This window comes from Carettochelys insculpta, chromosome 1, assembly GCF_033958435.1.
Source record: "Carettochelys insculpta isolate YL-2023 chromosome 1, ASM3395843v1, whole genome shotgun sequence".
NCBI classification, from domain to species: domain Eukaryota; kingdom Metazoa; phylum Chordata; order Testudines; family Carettochelyidae; genus Carettochelys; species Carettochelys insculpta.
In genome coordinates, this window is record NC_134137.1 from 89,724,778 (window position 1) to 89,745,074 (window position 20,297).

Sequence of the window (20,297 nt, forward strand, 5' to 3'; positions counted from 1 at the left end):
GAAGATACTGCCACAGGTGATCTACACACCAAGAAAGGGAACACAATATATCCATCAATGCTATTTAACATTTGATAGTTGCATGATGTCCTGTGCAGTAAATGAGCTCAAATAAGCAGTTATTTTATAAATAAAGCTTACCATTTGCTGTCATTAGGTACCACACACAAAGATTTTAAATGGAGCTTGTTTCAGCAATACCTAGCCTGATTCAGAAAACTTTGTAATACTGGAAAAAGACAATATTTTGCCAGTCAGTTTCAGGGCCTCTGTCTACCTTGTCATCACAAAATCAAAGCCTGCAAGTTTAACTTAAAATAGATCTTATAAAAGAGATGGAGACTCCACGTTCTATGTAAATGTAATGCCAGAACAGTTTAACAAAGGCCACCTCTTACTTAAATACATTTGTGAAATATTAAATATAGCTAGAGATTATATGAGTGCAGTTTTTTTTTTAAATACACTACTGAAAAAGTTATTTCGCTGTATGTGACTGAACATAGAGGCTATACATCTCACCCATCCTTTCTGTAAACTTTAATTCATATTACTGTTTACTGATATAATACAATGATGCATGTTAGGGCAAGGTAGGTGAGGTAATATCTTTTTTGAGACCAGTATGACTAAAAGTGCATAAAAGGTAACCCCTACTTCAGTTTGAAGAGATAATGGGCAGAGGGGTGAAGACAGAAAGTGATAAGTTTAGTCCTGTGCATGTTTATCACTTTTTAAAAAAATTCTTAAGCCTTTGCCACTTGCATGACAAAAATTATACAACAAAAATGCTGCTTAAAAATCCAACCTTCAGGATTAAACATACAATACTGTATATATTGTCATATATTCTAACTTGATTTTAAATGAGATAAGCGGCTGTTCATGTTGTTACTTAACCCTACTAATGAAAGCTAAAGAGACATGGTGTAAAACGAATGCTCATGAAGTATAAAACATGCACAATTTAAATTTCAAGGACACGAGAGGGTGCCAATATTAACCCTGGCATTTCCAAAAGCACACATTTTTGGATGATTTTCTGTTAGCGTAATGGTATTTTAAAGAAAAAACTTAAGTATGGCTTCTGAAAAAAGTGCTAACAAAGTAATCCTGTGATTTACACAACTAACTAGGGGTAGCCAGAATTAGTGTCCAGAACAGGATGGCCCCTTAACTTCTGAACAATGCAAATTAAGATTGTATATTGACATTCCTGTTCTTGCAGGACTAAACCAACATCAGCTAAAGTGGAGGTGCTAAGGAATAGGCTGTTGTCTATACCGGGGCTCGTAGCTGTGGCTAGGATACTGTGTTTGCAACACACTCATTTTGGAAGAGATACGTGTACAGAAGTAAAGCCACACTTGCTCCTAAACATAGACGCGGAAAATGAAAAATATATTTGAGGCCCAACTGTTGACAGAACTACACTATTTTTATTACAGTGTTATGCCAAAGACTTTCCAGCAGTATAGTGCTTTAATCAGATGGGCTGAATGCAGTTCATGGATTTCTTATCCTTGATCCCTTGATAGACATGCTCTACCCATTTATAAGAAATACCATCATGGAGTCCATTTAGAAAGACAATTCCATGTTTAAGATAAAAAGCATATGTAATTTTAAACACAAGATACACTGTAATGCAAAGATACCCGTCTTGCTTTGCTGCTTAATTGGGTCTTCTATCTATAGCACCAAACAAGGAGTCCTGTGGCACCTTGAAGACTAACAGATTTATTTTTGCATAAGCTTTCATGGGCAAAACACCACTCCATCATACGTTAACCAGGATTTTTGCCCACAAAAGTTTATGCCCAAACAAATCTGTTTGTCTTTAAAGTGCCACAGGATTCCTCACTGTTTTTGCAGATACAAACTAAGAGGCTACTCCCACACCTCCCCGCCCTGACACATCTGTAGCAGACCACCAGATGATGTTGACCTACTCAGTACTTAATGGAAAAGTAAGCTTCAGAAAGGCTGAAACCCATTTCCATCATCAATTACATTGATGCTGACACCAGAAGGGCAAAACATCCACCAGGGAGGGGGAAGATAATGCGAATTTATTCCAAAATTGTAACCTAAGTCTTACAAAAGCTTTATACAGTTTTCAAAATTTTATATATATGTATATATATGTGTGTGTGTGTGTATATTATATATATATATATATAAATAAAAAAAAAGGACCACTTTCCCAATTCTTCCTGTGCTAGTTCAATATCTGAGGAGACATCAAAGATTACAGTGATTATGACATGTTTTATTCAATTCACATAGAAGAGCATGCAGTATTAATGTAAAACAGTACAGTATTAATGTAAAATGTTCACTGCACATTAGGTAAACAAATCATTAACATACAAACTCATTTTTATGGTCTACACACGCATACTGAACATGTTCTGAATAACAATGGTTTGTGGAAACTAAATTAAAAATTGTGCTTAACTTTCGAAACAATAATCAAAAAAAGCACCCCTTTTTCAGTGTTAAAGAAAAAAAGGTTTTCAAACTGAAATGCTGAAACACTGAAATGAGAAAGTGTGCAACAAGCTATACACACTTCAACTACAGTGTTGGTATAGAACAGTGCCATGCAAATAGGTCTACGCAGCAGCAGCAGCAGTTTCCTTTGGAAGCCAAGTTTTACAATATGAAAGTACACAGTTTTATGGTAAGTGAACAATATTACCAGTAGCAGTACTATAATACCATTACCTTACAGCACAGGAAATTAAACTTTTAAAAGCAAGTTCTTTCCCATATAAAAGGCTGGTTTAACATTTAAAATTGGTCATATTCAAGGAGGACATAACTGCTGCTGAGAACATCACATAACCTGACAGTTAAAATAATGTAAGAAATTACAAAACAAAAACACTTCTACCAAAGAAGAAAGCTCTGAATGATTCTTCTCTATGTGAAAGAGTCTGGAGTTCTGAGGGAACATTCAGTCTTCACTTGGTCAAATAGGACAGAATCAGGTCACATTGAATTCACCAGGAATCTACTTCACTTGGATACTTTGAAATGTTTTTATGTTGGCACTAACACTACTAACTTCAAAAAATCAACAAGGAGTTAGTTTTTAGTGGTTTTTGAGGGACTAGCATTAGAAAGGCTGCTTTGAATTTTTCTTTTGGTTGACTGATTTACGCTCTTATGTTTCTTTTCAGGAATAAAGGAAGAAGCCCAAGGAGACTGAAGTTGGTCGTGAAGATTATGCATCTCAGATGACATTTTAAAAAAAGAGGAACCAAACTTTTGTTCTTCAAATAGCCTTTGTGAGTTACTAAAAAGAAAACTTTGGGAAAACTCTCTTTGAAATAAACAGTTCTCAGGTTTGATTTCACTAGTTTCTGAATTTCTGCCTGAAAACAATGGGAAGTGTTCATTCATGTCTAGTCCAGATGGGGAGAGGATTGAAAATGTAGCAGGTTTCCAATCTACCAATTGGTCACTTGACTCAGGGCATTTTATGCTGTTTTGTTTGTTTCTTTCTTCTAGCTTCTTATCTGATTCATTCAGGAGTTCAGAACATTGTGTTGACTTTGAAGGATTATCAAGTTCAGAGGACTTACAGTTGTAGTAGGGACTCTTGCTGTTGTCAGATTCAGACATCATGGAGTCCAACTCAGAAATTTTATCAAGGTAAGCAGCATCCATGGATGCTTCACTAGACGTTCTTGTGCGGTTCATTTCCGATGAACGGATAGTATGTAACCTTTTAGATAAAAGAAGTTCATGCTTATCACTGGACTTTGCTGATGGGTCACCTGAATGACTAGTGATTATGCTTTGCTCTGAACTGTTGAAATCTAAATTTGCAGCATAGTTTGTTGAGCAGCTATTCCAAAATGCTGGCTTTGATGAAGTAAAACAAGTCAACTTCTTCTGGCTGTTGCAGGGGCTTGTACTATGCTCTGGAGAATCTTTGTTGCAATCATCTGAAGTGTCACAAAAATCATTGAACTCCAGTTTCCTTAGAAAGGCAGATGGCTTCCCTGTCCTCTCTTGTTTAATGAGAGAACTCTCTTTGATATCAGGGGTGTTCAACTGGAGGCAACTCAGAGACAAAGAAGGCGTACGTGGTGCTGGAAGCTCATAAAGTTCTTCATCTTTATACGGTGCACAGTCCTCAACTGTATCCCACTGTTGTTCTAAGCAGGCATCCATATTTGTAGCAGTTATATCCAGAACTTCTTGACACCCTGGAAATAGTTCTTTCTTTGTTGGACAACATTGTGTGTCTGGACCATTTGATTCATCTCGACTAATGGAGTTGGAGCAAGCGCCATCACCATTTAAGAGTCCATTACCTGTCAACTGCTTGTGATTGTCAGGACTTGAGCTGGTAGTTGAAGTCTTTTTCTCTAGTCTTTCTACTTGGGTTGTCAATGATGCAACATCATCTTCACTGCTTTCACTTCCTTTATGATCTGTGAAAAGCACTCTCTCTCTAACAGTACTCGCATTTTGAGTTTCTCCACTTGATCCTTTCAGCTGTGTAAGCTGACACTCCAGTTCTTCTATGTACTTGTCACTTCTTTCCAGCGCTTTTTTCAGACGGGTTGTCTCACGTTCACACTGTTCTACTTTGGACTGAAGTGCAGCCACTGTAAACCTACCAAACCTACAAGAAATGTGAACAGAGAAAACATTAAGTTGAAAGAATTGATTTGTGTTGCATATTTTTTTTTCCAAATCTTGACAAATACAGGCTTCCTAATCTAGTTTCAAGAAGAGGCAATACTGTCAAACACACACCAGGTTAATTCAAAAGTAAAAATATAGTTCCATTCAGGATTGTACTTATCAGCTAGTAATGAAAAAAAAAGTCACATTGCGTAGGTGGAGGTGAATACATGAAACACATCTACCACTCAAAATTATAGTGAAGCAATAACAAGCAGAAGATTACCCTTCCAGGGGCTGGATCTATCAAGTGAATTCAAATATGCATGAAGAATTATCCCCTAAAACAATGGCAAAGATTTATGGGAACATTTGAATGGTGGTCCACATCTTGAAATATTTACATTCAATCATTTTCCTACAGTACAGCAGTGTTTTACAATACATTTCTTACACAATGTCACCTTGTCAAATATAAAATGCCAATATGAAATTCAGAAATTGCAACAATCCTTAGAGGTGGTTTTAAATACTTATTTGGACCATTTCAATTACATTCATCTTAGATGTACAGTTTCTCCTTGGGCTTCTCATGTACTTTAACTTGGTGCTATTTCATTTTACAGTTTTACCATCATAATGTCAATCTAATTACTTTGTGGATTCCAATATATAACATTGCTATTTGTGATTCCAAGATCTGTGCATAATATGTTTGCATGATTTCTGGCTACAGTATATTTTCATTTCCAACGTTACAGAAGAAAAAGCGTATATTCTCTCCACCCCCACATCCCAGCCTTGAACCCGTCACCTGCCCTATGGGCTGGCCTGCCTTTCACAAACAACAAGCAATCCCATAGCACTTTAAACACTAACAAGTAGTACTTCACAACCTTTCATGGGTAAGAACCATCTGAAGACATGGGTCTTGCTCATGACCTAATAAAATAGTCAGTCCCAGAGGGGTAGCTGTGTTAGTTAGTAGCTTTGCAAAACACAGGCAGTCCTGTAACACTTTGAAGACTGACTATTTGCCTTTGACAGTTAACTGTGAGGGAATCTCCTGCTCCGAGTCTGTGTTTTCTTTCTGTAAATTAAATGTCCTGATATTATGAGGAGGGAAAAACCTGCAGGCACTTTAAAACCACCATCTCTGGCTATGTCTACACTAGCCCCAAACTTTGAAATGGCCAGCTGATAGGAACAAGGGGATTTCGACATTTGCGGGGTCCTTTTGAAAAGGATCCCCATGTAGGTGAGCTGCGCACGAACGAAACGTGGCACTTTTGAAGTGCCGTGGCTGGCAGTATGCTAATGAGGTGCTGAATATTCATTTCGGTACCTCATTAGTATTCTCCAATTTGGCCATTAGAATGGGCATTTTGAAATTTTAGCCATGTGTGGCCACAGCCACACAGAGGCTATGTCTACACTAGCCCCAAACTTCGAAATGGCCGTGTAAATGGCCACTTTGAAGTTTACTAATGAAGCGCTGAAATACATATTGAGCGCCTCATTAGCATGTGGGCGGCTGCGGCACTTCGAAATTGACGCGGTTCGTCCCAATGGGGCTCCTTTCTGAAAGGACCCCGCCTACTTCGAAGTAAGTCCCCTTATTCCTGTGAGCAGATGGGAATAAGGGGACTTTGAAGTAGGCAGTGTCCTTTCGAAAAGGAGCCCCGTCGGGACGAGCCGCGTCAATTTCAAAGTGCCGCAGCCGCCCGCATGCTAATGAGGTGCTCAATATGTATTTCAGCGCTTCATTAGTAAACTTCGAAATGGCCATTTACACGTAGTACATTTACATGGCCATTTCGAAGTTTGGGGCTAGTGTAGACATAGCCTCTGTGTGGCCACAGCCACACATGGCTAAAATTTCAAAATGCCCATTCTAATGGCCAAATTGGAGAATACTAATGAGGTGCTGAAATGAATATTCAGCACCTCATTAGCATACTGCCAGCCGCGGCACTTCAAAAGTGCCACGTTTCGTTCGTGCGCAGCTCACCAACGTGGGCATCCTTTTCAAAAGGACCCCGCAAATGTCGAAATCCCCTTATTCCTATCAGCTGGCATTTGTGGGGTCCATTTTGAAATTCTGGTCAAGTGTGGCCACAGCCTATATGATGGGCTACTTGCTTTTCTCCTCATGCACAAACACTGATCTACACTCTTACAGAAGGTTAGTACAAGGCACGGACAGACACCCTGCTTATAAGATTCTTTTCGGAGCTACAAAGAAGCTCTTTCCCATCCCTGAAACTTTTTTTTCCTAGCCCTCCCTACAGATCACAACCCTTAGCCCCTGAGGTCTGACTAGAGGTGCCACTCCAGCCTGTGAATTCCACCTCTGAAATGGAGGCGTTGCCACTGAACAATGTGTGTCTCCCCAGCAAAAGGGGGAGTCAGATTTTGATTTTTGAATTGATTCCTGAACATGAGTTGACTGATTTTCCACAGGTGCTGAACACTAATAGTGGAAGGTTGGGGTGCTGAGAAGGCCTGAAGAAGCTGGAGACAGCATCAACCTCAATGGTGCTACAAGAGTGAGGAAAGAGTGGTTTACCTACTGATGGAATTGGCTACACATCTCATTTACAGCTCAAAGTGACACAAGAGTACAAGTCAGGCTTGCTGTATTTAGCCAAGCAGCTCTATAAATAAGGAATTATTTTGCTATTACATTTAAAGGGAGACAACCTAGAATTACAGAATTTCATTGACTGTGTGGTCTTTTTCATTATTTTCCCTGCATACTTACTTAGTTCCTCCCCATGATGTGGGTCTTTCATACATACATACACCAAGATTGAGAGAGAGAGCGCGAGAAAGAGAGCGCGCAGTGTGTGTGTGTGTGGGGATGTTTTGTAAAAAATATTAACACAGACTTAGATCCATTATGTTAATAAGGAACTCAGGTAGGTGGAATACTGGGTGCCAGTTTTCTCTAATTTTTTAAACAGATTAGATTTAAAGTTCACTATGTTCCATTAAATACATGTCTTCAAATGTCAACATGTCTTGCCTTGTTTTCCCTCCTTAATTTCAAGCTCAAAGAGAGAAATAAAATATGCTATAGTGTGTTACCTGAGCACTACAAATCAAGAAAGATTTTTCTCTGCTTTCCAGCCAGGGCACTGTGCTGTATTTATTTTTATTTCCTGTGAAGACTTTGGTATAGGTCACTGTATGGCTCTGTCTACACTAGAAGGTTTTGTCGACAAAACCCAGGGATCAGCTGCGTTCCCAAGGCATTCTGCCAACAGTAAATCAACAGAACACAGTGCTTTTGTCTCCAGTATTATCCTGCTCCTCATGAGGCACAATGCCTCTGTTGACAGAGATCTGTCAGCAGAAAGGTGGTCTGGATATTCCGGGGGGTGCCTTCTGTTGATGAACAGGGCTTCTGGGACACTGCGAAGCCCTGTCTGCTCTGCTTCTGGTGGTGTGTTTTGCCGACTGAGTGGCCAGGCAGTCCAGACACTCTCTATCAACAGAGCAGATCACTCTTGCAATCCACTTGGCAGTTTGGCTGACATCTGTCAACAGAACTTGTGTTGGAAGATATCTTCTGACAAAAATCTCTGTCGACAAATTGGTGTAATCAAGACAGCCTCTAACATAGCCCAGGAGATGCACGGTCTTACCTGATATGGTAAAACAAACACACACACACACACACACACACTCTGAAGTCATGATGAGCTTAAAAGGTAAGGGTAATCATCAGAGAGAGAAATTAAAATGCTTATGCAGTGTAAGCAAAATTTTCCAGAGATTGTTGTAACAGATACTTTAAAACATGCTTAATTTTTATGTTGTATTTCTATGCATACCTGGCCATTTATAAATGGAAGAACTATGTAATATGTTTATTTAATGTAAATAGCATTAGTGACAACCTCACATTTGCTTAGCAAGAGGAAGCATTGTATTCTCCACTGCAAGTTTTATAACACATGTTCTCAGGAAAAAAAGAAGTCTGTCATTCAAAACCAAGCACCATTGCTAACATGTTAATTGTTGTAGGGGAACAACATCTGGGAATTTGTGTTTTTAGAAAACGGAGCATCACATAGATCACCTCCAAATAGTTACATCTCCAATGATGCATCAAAGTAGTAGAGCAACTTTCCATCCCTTCCTGGCGGCTTGTATGCATTTAGAATTCAAATTTTCAAGAATTCCATACTGTTTTATCTCCCCCAACTTGCTACATGACTTCAAATGTTTAAATAAATTACTCCATGGCCAGTAAAAGTTCTATATAGTTCTTGTGACTATCCACTCATTGGTCAGTCTTAAGAAGAAATTTGTGATCTGAAGGTGAAAAAACAGAACAAAAATAGTCTGGTTTGACATCCAAGCTCCAAGTCAGCATGCCAAATGCATAGATACAATTAATTTTCCTGAAAGTATCCAAACCTGATAAACACATCAATAAACCTGTAGATATGCAATGTGAATGTTTTGGGGCAAGTACCTCATAACCTTGTGAGAGACTTTTGTCTCCAACATTTTCAATGTTAAAAGCCCCAGAAGTAATCTGTAAAGAAATCCTGAATGTAGCTTCCCCACCTCCCAGCCTCAAATTCACCCTTTGACCCCTCTCCTTCTACAGCAGGCACAGAAGGCTGACAGCCTACCAAGGCCCCTGTGCATGGTCCCACACAACAGAAATATATAGCCAATCTGTCTCTCACCTCTTTTCCTCAGTCCAGTTTTAGCCACAAAAATCATTTCAAGTCAAAGCTGGCAATGGGAAGTTAGCAGCCAGTTATTTGTTTACTTCTGTAAAAAGTTACCAGCTGTAAGTATTTCTGATATGTAAAAAGAACTGCAAGTTGTACTTCAATAACCCTGTCACATGAATATCAAAATGAGATTCAACAGTGTGTTCCTATGCTGAAAAGTGACAATGTAAAACCGAAGGCAGTTTGAACTCTCATGTTTTATTGTCTATCACCAACCACAGATCAAGTCTGTTCAGCTTCAAGTCAATACATTTGTTCTTTTCTAACTACCAGCCCAGCAAACTTAGCTTAGATTCTTTCCTTCCCACGTCCCCCCTCCATAATAATAGTTCTTCAAGCCAAATTATGCCCTCAGTTCCATATGCACATAGTTTAAACTTGCACAACAGAGCAAGCATAATAAACTACTAAAGTAAACAAGCCTTTTGCATTGATTTCAAGGTGACAAGTAAGGAAATTCAATATCAAAATACCAACTCAGCCCAGAGCCCTCTACTATATACACATGTGAAACATGGGGTCTTTCACAGTGTGTTTGATGAGGGAGGGGATACGGTTCATATGTTTCAAAACCCTGCAAAGCACATGACAACAGACTCAAACCATACCGGAATTATTAGTATCAAGCAGCTGTTTGGGAGCTAGCTGCCAGAGCCTCTGAAGCCTGGGGGGCTCCTAGGTTTTGCAGGGGTCCACAGACTAATTCATGTCTCATGGCGGGAAGGGAGGAAGAGAAGGAGAAGAGGTTTAATTGGGCTGTATGCAGGTGAGGCAGCTCTTCTGTTAAACTGTCCTCTCCTCCGAGGTAAAGGGCACAAGAGAAGAGCAGAGCTGTTCTGTGGCAGGAAGCAGGTAATGGAGGCAGGGCACAAAGAGACATAATACTATCCTCCTCATCTAAGAAGCAGCACCCCAAAGATGGAAGGCTACATCACCACAGTTCTGGACAGAAGCAACCCCTCTTCTATCCCTGTAGAGAGGGAGAAAGGATGGGGGTAGAAAACAGGGAGACACTGGAATCCAGGATGAAAACAGAATATGGGAGCTAAAACAGCACAAGACCCAGAGGGTGTACCAGGAAGTGAGTAAGAGGACTGGTCATGGAAAGAAGGATGAACATGAAAGATACAGAATGAGTGGAAAGAATAAGGCCTCCTTTGAGCTTCACAGGACCAAATGGAATGGAGTCTGTAGAAAAGCAGGTTAGTGCTCTGCACAGACCAGTTGTTAACAAATGTGTAGTGACATTTTAATACATCCATGTGAAAAATGAACCAAATATTCTTGCTTTAAAAAAAAAAAGACTCAGCTTGGGGGAAAAAAAAAAATAAAAAACCATGCATGGAGAAACAAAATATTCAGTGGCCAGAAGGCACCCGGAAAGCAGGGACACCAGGTGACACTTTAAATGTTTTTTTTTTAAACAGCAATGAACAGCAAAATAAGAAGTATACACAATGCAATAAGGAAATAAAAAAAAATCCAGTGAAAGTTTGGGGCACATAGCTAGGTGGGCTTCACATTATGGAGCAGGGAGTTAATGGTGTCTACAGGACCTCAGTACAACCATTTTTTTTTTTTTTTTAAACACAGATAGAGCTTAAGAAATTGGAGGGAACTCAGTCAAGAGCTATAACAAAATACCAAAGACTATATAAACCCATTTAAAAGGAAAGGTTTTTAAAGTGACACACTGCAGACCTGTTATAGTTTCTTTTACTAGGGGCCTTTGCTTTGATTGATGAGGCTACTTGGTTCTCTTGCAACTGAATCAGGGAAACAGTGTTTCCTTCTGCACCATTCTTTTGGATGGGGTGAGGGCTAAAAGGGAAGAAAGGACATGGCAGGGGCACCTATAGGGGAGAGTCTACATGAGTAAGGGACAATCTTGCCACTCGTGAAGACAAATTACTTCCAGCTGCGGGATTGGGTGGGGACTGGGGGAGAGGAGGAGGGAGGGAGTCCACTCCCCACACAAGGTTCTATCTTTACCCAAGTTAGCCAGAGCAAGGATTGCTTTGAAGTTCCCACTGAAATTGTTTTAGAGACATTAGAATGATAACTCAATAACGCACAATGAAAAAGTTTGATTTTTGTTCAAGACATAACAAGACTTTTGCTGCCACATTACCCATGTAATTTCGCAATGGCTCTGTGGGAAATCAATGCAATTGACCTTAAAAAGACACTCAGAAGTTTTGGTTTTGTTTACAGTAATTAACTATTTCCAGGTTTTGCTTATTTATATAGACAGATATGAAAAAGGGTGAACTTGGTTGCATTAAACAAAAATAATATTTTTACCCAAAGACTACAAACACCTGAAATTTTAAAAATAATTGGCAAGATAAAGCATGAGATAAAAATGAACAGAAAAGAAAAGTCAGTGTTAATACCACTGTCTTCTGGATGGGATCACAAGCTTCTCAGACTGGAATTGTAACTGGCAGGAAGAGATATTAAATATTCAGAACTCAGGGTACATAATAAGCTTATATACAGCTGGCTAAAATAAATTTTACTCTAACTAGCCATGAAACAGAGACTACTCTGGGTAGAGAGGCCAGCTCAAATTCTCACTTTGGGTAAAAAGTAAATACTGTCAGGATGAATTTTCTCCCAAGAATACTTTTAGATCCTTAGGGCTCTACCAGTAAAAAAGGTAGTTAACAGTTTCAGTACAAGAAATGCTTTATATTAACCAACCAAGAAGTAGGTTATGTTTCCTATAAAGTTACAAGCACAATGTTAATATTGTACATGGATCTTTTAAAAAAAAAAAAACTACTTTGCTGCTGCCATTGCTTCCTCTGCTGAAAACTCAAGCCTGTTAAGATGAATTGGGTGGCAATTCTTACATGAACACTCACTAGCAAGAGAGGCACAAGTGACTTCGCTGGGATAATGCAACTCTGAGTACTGACAAAAAACAGTGTGGGCAAATTAACTACAAGGGTATTAACTGCATAGAAGTTTAAGTCTCATTGCTCTGCCTCCATCAGCTCACTAGAAAGTGCTTCTCTTTAAATCACAACAGTAATACTGCTAGATTACGAACAGAATTGAGCAGGTATTTAGTTTAGACTGTTTAAACGGAACAACAACAAAAAAAAACCCACCATCACAAAACACTGTGTGCTGTGTCCCACAGACTATTAAACTTTTGGCCAAAATTCACATTTATGCATGCAGAAGCTCCATTCTCACTCTTTAACAACATGCAGATTTTGTGCTGGCTCTCCATGTAGAGGAGGATTTTATCCTCATGAATATTTTAGTTGATGTGTAAGCCAGAATGGAAGGCTGCACACTCTCCTGTAACACACAAAGCCAGTAAAAAAACAAAACAAAACAAAAAGTCTTGGACCTGATTCTCCAGAAACTAACTTAAAGAATTTAAAAAAACCCCAAAACCAATCAACTGGAAGACACACTTCTTGTAAGAGTCTCTGGGATGTGCATGGGACATGAACCTGAGTAGAGAAGCCCAATCAGGCTATGACTACACTAGCTCAGAAAACCAATTCGCTTCTGTTCAATCTTCTGAGGTTCAATTTCACGCATCTAGTACGGATGCATGAAATTGACCTCTCAGCAGTCGCAGTCAACCCCTGCACTCCTTGTGAGATGCAAGCAATAAGGGAGGTCAATGAGAGAAAAACTCTCTTATCGACATTGTTCAGTGGGGACGTCCAAGTAAGCTGAGCACAGATAAGTTGATTCTAGCTAGGCATCTGCCACTGCTAGCATTGCATATCTGTGGTCAACTTACTTTTCCTAGTCAAAACAAAAAGCAGTCAAGTAGCACTTTAAAGACTAGCAAAATAGTTTATTAGGTGAGCTTTCGTGGGACAGACCCACTTCTTCAGGTTAGGGTCAGGTCTGAAGAAGTGGGTCTGTCCCACGAAAGCTCACCTAATAAACTATTTTGCTAGTCTTTAAAGTGCTACTTGACTGCTTTTTGTTTTGATAGTGTACAGACTAGCACGGCTTACTCTCTGTTACTACTTTTCCTAGTGTAGACATAACCTAAGTGTGACAGTCTCTGCCTTTTGCTGTCATCGTCCTGACCTGTTCTTATTGCTTACAATGGTAAATTTACAGTGCAAGTCAGTTCTGATAGTGACAAACTGCTATTTAAGAGGCTTTATCCTGTGCAATCTATTCATACGGAAACCTTTCATTGACTTGCAGAGATTTTACTAAACAAGGAACTCACGTAGATACTATAAAAACTGAGAGAAACTACTTCTTTCCGTAGGTTGCCTGGCATAATCCCACTTCCTCTGCCAAACACAGTCCAATGCCAGGTTGAAAGAGCAGTGAAATTTCTTGAAAATGAAAGCTTAGCTTTAATCCTTCAGTACTGCCAAGGTAATGCAATGGCAGAGATCACAAAATACATTAATTGACTAAGATTATGGTAGACAGTGAGGTCTGCAGAAAGAGAAACTCCAAATCCATATTCAAGCCATATACACAAAACACAAAATCCACCAGTGTCATTTTAAGCTAAAGTTCTATAATAGTTGAACATGGTCCAGAATACAATATTTTTTTCTTTTTAAAATGTTTACCTACTTTTGTGGTGATCTATTATCAACTTCGGCTTTCAGTCGCAAATTCTCTCTCAAAAGGCCACCATTTTCCAATCGCAGTTTCTTATTTGTCTAAGGGAAAAAAAAAAAGGTAAAAAATAATTAAGTACACAGTAAAACAGAACTGTCTTATAATATTTATAAGACAAGCTGTTTGTGCTTTTTAAAGAGACAGCATTAGAAAACTGTAGCTAGGAAACAGCCTGTAGACAGGGACACCACTTAAAAATTACCCTGGGAAATGGCTTGCAAAACTGAATAGAGAACAGACATTTTTTATTTATACCCCCAAAATATACTGCAAAGCTCCCATCTAGGGAAATAAACAGCTATGTTCGTTAGTAGAGAGAGTCATTAAGGGGATGTACTAATGGCAATTCCATGTTTTTTTTCACATGACTGAATGCTTAAGTATATTAACATTACAATGTGCAGGTATCAGCAGAACTAATGTTGAACAGCTTTTCTCTTCTCCAAATTAGAGTAAGATTATTCTCATTCTGAAAAAAAAGCTTAGTTATCCTATGGATGTAAGTCATTTTGACAAACTATTTGCCATCTTCCTTCGGCTAACTGCCATGATGTGCAGACGAAGACTTTTGATTTACCGCATCGCTCGTTCTTTGAATTGAGGTCAATTACTTCTTCTCAGTTCAGTAGACAGTCTTGTTAACAAGGTACCTCATGTCAAGATAAGCTTTCCTGCTGCAATGTTTTCAGAACAAATACATTTTCCCCCAAGTTTCCAACTAATGCTAAGGCCTAAAAACAGCAAGAAGAAACTCCTTGCACCTTGAAAAACTTCTCAATCTTGATAAATTGGAAAGAAGACAGATGACTCAACAGTTATAACCTTAAATGGATGGAGTTCCACAGTTCATATAATGCTGAAATTGTGGACTTAAATCCCTTCCATCAAAAAAATAAAAATAAAAATCAGTAAGTTTTGTGGTCAAAGCCCTTCTTCCTTCCTCTTCCTTGTCCTACGCACCAGGCACTGAACAATATTTTTTGCTTACTTGTTTTTGGTGTTAACACTAAGCATTTACACCTTCTAAACGCTGCAAAAACTCCAAAAAGGACAATATACTGCTCTTACACCAATTTGACTCCAAGACAATTCCATTGCTGCTAATGGAGTCGTTCTGGATTTTCATCAGTGTCACAAAAAACAGAATTTGGCTATGATTAAATATGCTTTCAATTACACTGATGCAAATCCAGAAGAATTCCATAAACAGAAATATAACTGCCCTGGATTTTGAAAAGTATAACAGCAGAATTTGGCCACTGGATTCTTTGTAGCATTTAGAAGGTATTAATCCTTAGTATTAATACCACAAAAACGATGATGTCTTAAATATACTAAAGCTTTAGCTTCCAGGAGGCAATCCATGATTTTTTTTTTTTAAACACATCTTTAACAAAAGCAAATTTCCTCAGTTTTAAGTTCAAGTCCACTTCGAAGTTTCATTCACTTTGATGTTTCATTCTGAGGCTACATCTACACTAGGAAAACTAAGCTGACCACAGACACGCAATTCTAGCTACGACAACTGCATAGCTAGAATTGATGTATCTACGGTCAGCTAACTTGGCCGACTCTACTGGGGAAGGTCACCGGCAGAGTTTCTCCCATCGACCTGCTTCACACCTCATGTCTCGCAATGAGTACAGGGCTCAACTGAGACCTCTAAGAGGTTGATTTCATGCATCCATACTAGATGCATAATATCAAACTCCACAAGATCTGGGCTAATGTAGACATAGCCTTATTTATACTGTTTTAGGAAATTCTCTTCATCCTTCATTTTTTTTAAAACATGATTTCAATATTCAAGTTTGTTTTCATCTGGTTTTTAGTTCTGATTTTCCTCAAAAATCACAAGTTCTATTTTACACTTACAGTAAAGAAACCTGAGAAGCATCAACAAAATAGGCCTGAAATATTACAAGGAATACAAAGCAAGCTTAAAAGCTTTCATTTACAGGATTTACTGATCCTAAATATGATAAGGCTGTTCTATTTTAGGTTAAAGGGTTGGCGTGCGTGAAGTCGTCTTTTACTGGATCAACTTCTGTTGGTGAGAGAGAGAAACATTTGAGCTACACAAAGCTCTCTTTTTCAGGTTTTTACATCAAAGGGTCAAGTTACTTTGTCTCAGTATGTGCACCAAAAATATTAGCTAGCAAGGAAAGCAATCTGTATAAGGCAACTGGACTTCTCTTGACAAAAGAGAAATTCTGTAGATTGTTGTAAGCTGGAAAACTCTGGTCCTCAATACTAAAAATGAGTGCAAATATAATCCAATTACTGAGCCATGGGATGACAGATGAGTTAAAGTCACATGCGAGACTGATTAGAACAATCCATAACATGAGATATCAGCTATACCAAAATCCTATTACACACAAACAGACACAGGAATTAAACTTTTCCCACTCTCCCTTTCGGAGCTATGATGTACTCTAAAGATCAGGCTAATCCTCGTGCCTATTTAAAGAACACAAAAAAATTACACTGCTATGTGATAAGGGAAGCAGGCATTTGTTACCTCCTTTAACTTTTCCACATCATCTTTCACCTTCTCATACAGATCATTAGCAGCTTTAAGTTTCTTGGTCCATTCTTCCATAGTTTCTGGGCCAGCACGGCTAGCCTCATCTGTAGATTGATGACTTTCTTCATTTGTGTTACAAAGAACCGAGGCTCCAGGGTCCAGAACTGTTTTCAGCTGAGCTTCCAAGCTAAGATTTTTACCTCTTAGCTCTTCCACTTCCTTCTGTAAGGATTCTATTTCATCCTGAAAGTGTTACAAATCCAGGAAGCACAGGAACGCAACAAGCCAGAAAAAGACAGAGAAATTAACCAAAATTACCTCTGGATTTAATTCTCTAAGGCTGTATCTAGACTTGCATTCCTCTTTCGAAAGAGGCATGTAAATGAGGGAAATTGAAAATGCAAATGAGGTGCATATTTGCATATCTGGTGCCTCATTTGCATATTCTTATTTCATAAGAACATAAGAACGGCCATACTGGGTCAGACCAAAGGTCCATCCAGCCCAGTATCCTGTCTGCCAACAGTGGCCAGTGCCAGGTACCCCAGAGGAGGTGAACCGAAGACAATGATCAAGCGATTTGTCTCCTGCCATCTGTCTCCAGCCTTTGACTAAAGGCTAGGGGCACCATACTTTACCCTTGGCTAATAGCCATTTATGGACCTAACCTCCACAAATTTATCAAGGTCTATTTTAAACTCTGTTAGAGTGCTGGCCTTCACCGCCTCCTCTGGCAAGGAGTTCCACAGGTTGACTGCGCGCTGTGTGAAGAAAAATTTTCTTTTATTAGTTTTGAACATATTACCCATTAATTTCATTTGGTGTCCTCTAGTTCTTATATTATGGGAACAAGTAAATAACTTTTCAATATTCACTTTCACCACACCATTCATGATTTTATATACCTCTATCATATCGCCCCTCAATCGCCTCTTTTCCAGACTGAAAAGTCCCAGTCCCTCTAGCCTCTCCTCATATGGGACCCTTTCCAAACACTTAATCATTTTAGTTGCGCTTTTCTGTACTTTTTCTAATGCCAGTATATCTTTTTTGAGGTGAGGAGACCACATCTGCACGCAGTACTCAAGATGTGGGCGTACCATAGTTTTATATAGGGGAAGTATGATATTCTTCATCTTATTTTCTATCCCTTTTTTTATAATTCCTAACATCCTATTTGCTTTACTGACTGCTGCTGCACACTGTGTGGACGTTTCCAAATAGCTTCTTTTGACAGAAGAAAACCAGTGCAGACACTGGTCTTTCGAAAGTAAACCTTATCTTTGAAAGAATCCTGCTTCCTATAAAAAAGGGGAAGAAGGATTCTTTCTAAGATGGGGTTTACTTTCAAAAGAGCAGTGTCTACGCTGGTTTTCTTCTTTCGAAAGACGTTATTTGGAAATCCAGTGAGGCACCAGATATGCAAATATGCACCTCATTTGCATTTTCAATTTCCCTCATTTGCATGCCTATTTCGAAAGAGGGATGCAAGTCTAGATACAGCCTAAGTGCTTTGCATACAGAGCTCTTCTGCACACCAGGATGGATGCCTGGACTACAAAGAATGAACTTTTCAAAGTAAAATGACTTCCAGGGAGGTTTTGAAAGACCGAATTCTGGATTGTGGCTTTGGATTCCAGCAACGACCAGAGGAAATCCCTCCAACTATATATGGCAACGGCATAAAACTGTGTGTGGACATGGTGAAACATTATCCATTTTAGAGTATATTTTGGGAGGCCTGTTCCTACACAGTGTGTTTACATGGGCTGTCTCCTGGAAAAAAGGAGAAAAATGGGGAAAAAGATCCTATTAAAAGCCAAGGTATAGAAAAAGTCCTGGAGCTGCACATTGGGAGCCAAGAATGCAGGGATAATATGCAGACTTCCATAAACGAACAGTTGGGCTGTGGCCACACTTGGCCAAAACTTTGAAAATGCCATGCAAATGGCCATTTTGAAGATTACAAATGAGGTGCTGAATTGAATAATCAGCGCCTCGTTAGCATTAGGACACTTCTGGCTGCGGCGCTTCGAAAGTGCTGTTTTCGAACGCTTGCGGCTCGGCACGGCTTCACGGGGGTCCTTTTTGAACAGACCCTGCACTTTTCAAAATCCCCTTATTCCCCTCCCTCCTTATTCCCTTTTCAAAAAGGACCCCAGTGTAGCTGCACTGAGCCACGAGCGTTTGAAAGCGGCGGTTTCGAAGCGCCACCACTGGAAGTGTCCTAATGCTAATGAGGTGCTGAATATTCAGTTCAGCGCCTCATTAGTAAATCTTCGAAATGGCCATTTGCATGGCCATTTTGAAGTTTTGGGATAGTGTAGACATGGGCTTGGAGACGTGGGGGAAGAAAGATGGTTATAGAAATTCCTACTGTGCCTGACAGCTTGACAACGACTCTTAGGGGGGCTGCGTTAGTCTGCAACTGCAGAAACAAAAAGTACATGAACGTTCACGACCTAATAAACTTGTTTATCTCTAAAGGTGCCACAGGACTGCTTGTTTTTGACAAAAACTGTGTGCTCTCTACATATTTGATCACACACGGCTTATCTGCTGCGTAAGGTAAGTCTTCAGGAGGTTACACACTTCCAAAAGAATCTCAGTTTTTCATTGATTCGATCAAAAAAAATGCAACTTGATCTTGTGCTTTGGACCCTCCATGCTTTAGACAGAAGTAACAGTTAACCCTTGATTTTATGGACACTGATTTAGTGTCCAAAACACTAAAGACACTTCCTAAACAATGGAAGTCCGCCAGCCCCCTCCCCCCACTGTTGTTCCTGAATCCTGCTTAATTGGGCCCCATAAAACCCAAAAGACCCCCCCTTTCCCTCCCCACCCCCAAAATGGAAGGGGGTTACTGGGTCTGCTGCAGCTGAACCCTCCACAGCAACCTGGACTGCTGCTGGAGCCACCATGTGCCCCTCCCACCAGGGGTGGGGCACATACACTGGCAGATGGCACTTGCGTATCGCCCCACCCCGATGGAAGGAGCACAAGGCAGCTCCAGCAGTGGTGGCAGCTCTTCCAGCCACATGGCTGGGTCTCTGGGGCCGCATGGTGGCAGAGTTCCCACTGCGCACTGGCAGAGTCCCTTCAACTGCTTGTGGAAGGAAAGCTCCAGCTGCACGGTGGCAAAGTTCCAGCCGCGGCAGAAAAGCCCCAGCCCTGTGGTGGAGGGACTGGCACATCCAGCCATGGTGAGCTCCAGTGGCTCCTCCAGCAGCGGCAACTCCTTTGGCAAGTTGCAGATGTTTTTTGGTGGCGGGAGACTGAAGCTGGGGGAACCTGGCAGGGGTGGGTGGGCAGTAAACCTTCTATTTAATGGACTTTCGGCTTTAAAGGACACTCCTACCCATCAGTGAAATTGAGGGTTTACTGTATTCATGAAATTGTTGGCGATTTATTCCTTTCAGTTCTCAAGAAGAATGATGACATTTGGGGATGATCTGAGAGGTATATTAGGGATCCTCTGGCTAAAGGTCTGCTAAGTCCTAACTTTAAGGCCCAACCCAGATCCAATTCCACCTGACCTGAGAAGGTTACATCATCTTCTGCCCAAACCTGAGTAGCTGCTGCCATTTTCTGCCTGGGTTTAGCAGAGCAGGTGCATACGCTGCTCATGCTGGCTGCTAGCCCCTGCTGTGCTGTGTGCACCATGGAGAGAGATGCACGGCCACTTCTCAGCACACATAGACGTCCGCCAGGTCACAGCACACACACTGCTG

General features: G+C 40.1%; 1 protein-coding gene across 1 annotated transcript in view; it reads right to left on the reverse strand.

Moving 5' to 3' along the window:
* Positions 1-2,317: 2,317 nt before the first annotated feature.
* Positions 2,318-20,297, reverse strand: part of OBI1 (ORC ubiquitin ligase 1) — a 36,333-nt gene continuing 18,353 nt past the window's right edge. Inside the window, exons 4-6 of the mRNA XM_074982950.1 lie at positions 16,558-16,806; positions 13,986-14,074; positions 2,318-4,645 (exon numbers count right to left, since the gene is read on the reverse strand). Coding sequence (XP_074839051.1) covers positions 3,094-4,645; positions 13,986-14,074; positions 16,558-16,806 — 1,890 coding nt within the window. The 3' untranslated portion in view covers positions 2,318-3,093. The remainder of the gene's footprint in view (positions 4,646-13,985; positions 14,075-16,557; positions 16,807-20,297) is intronic.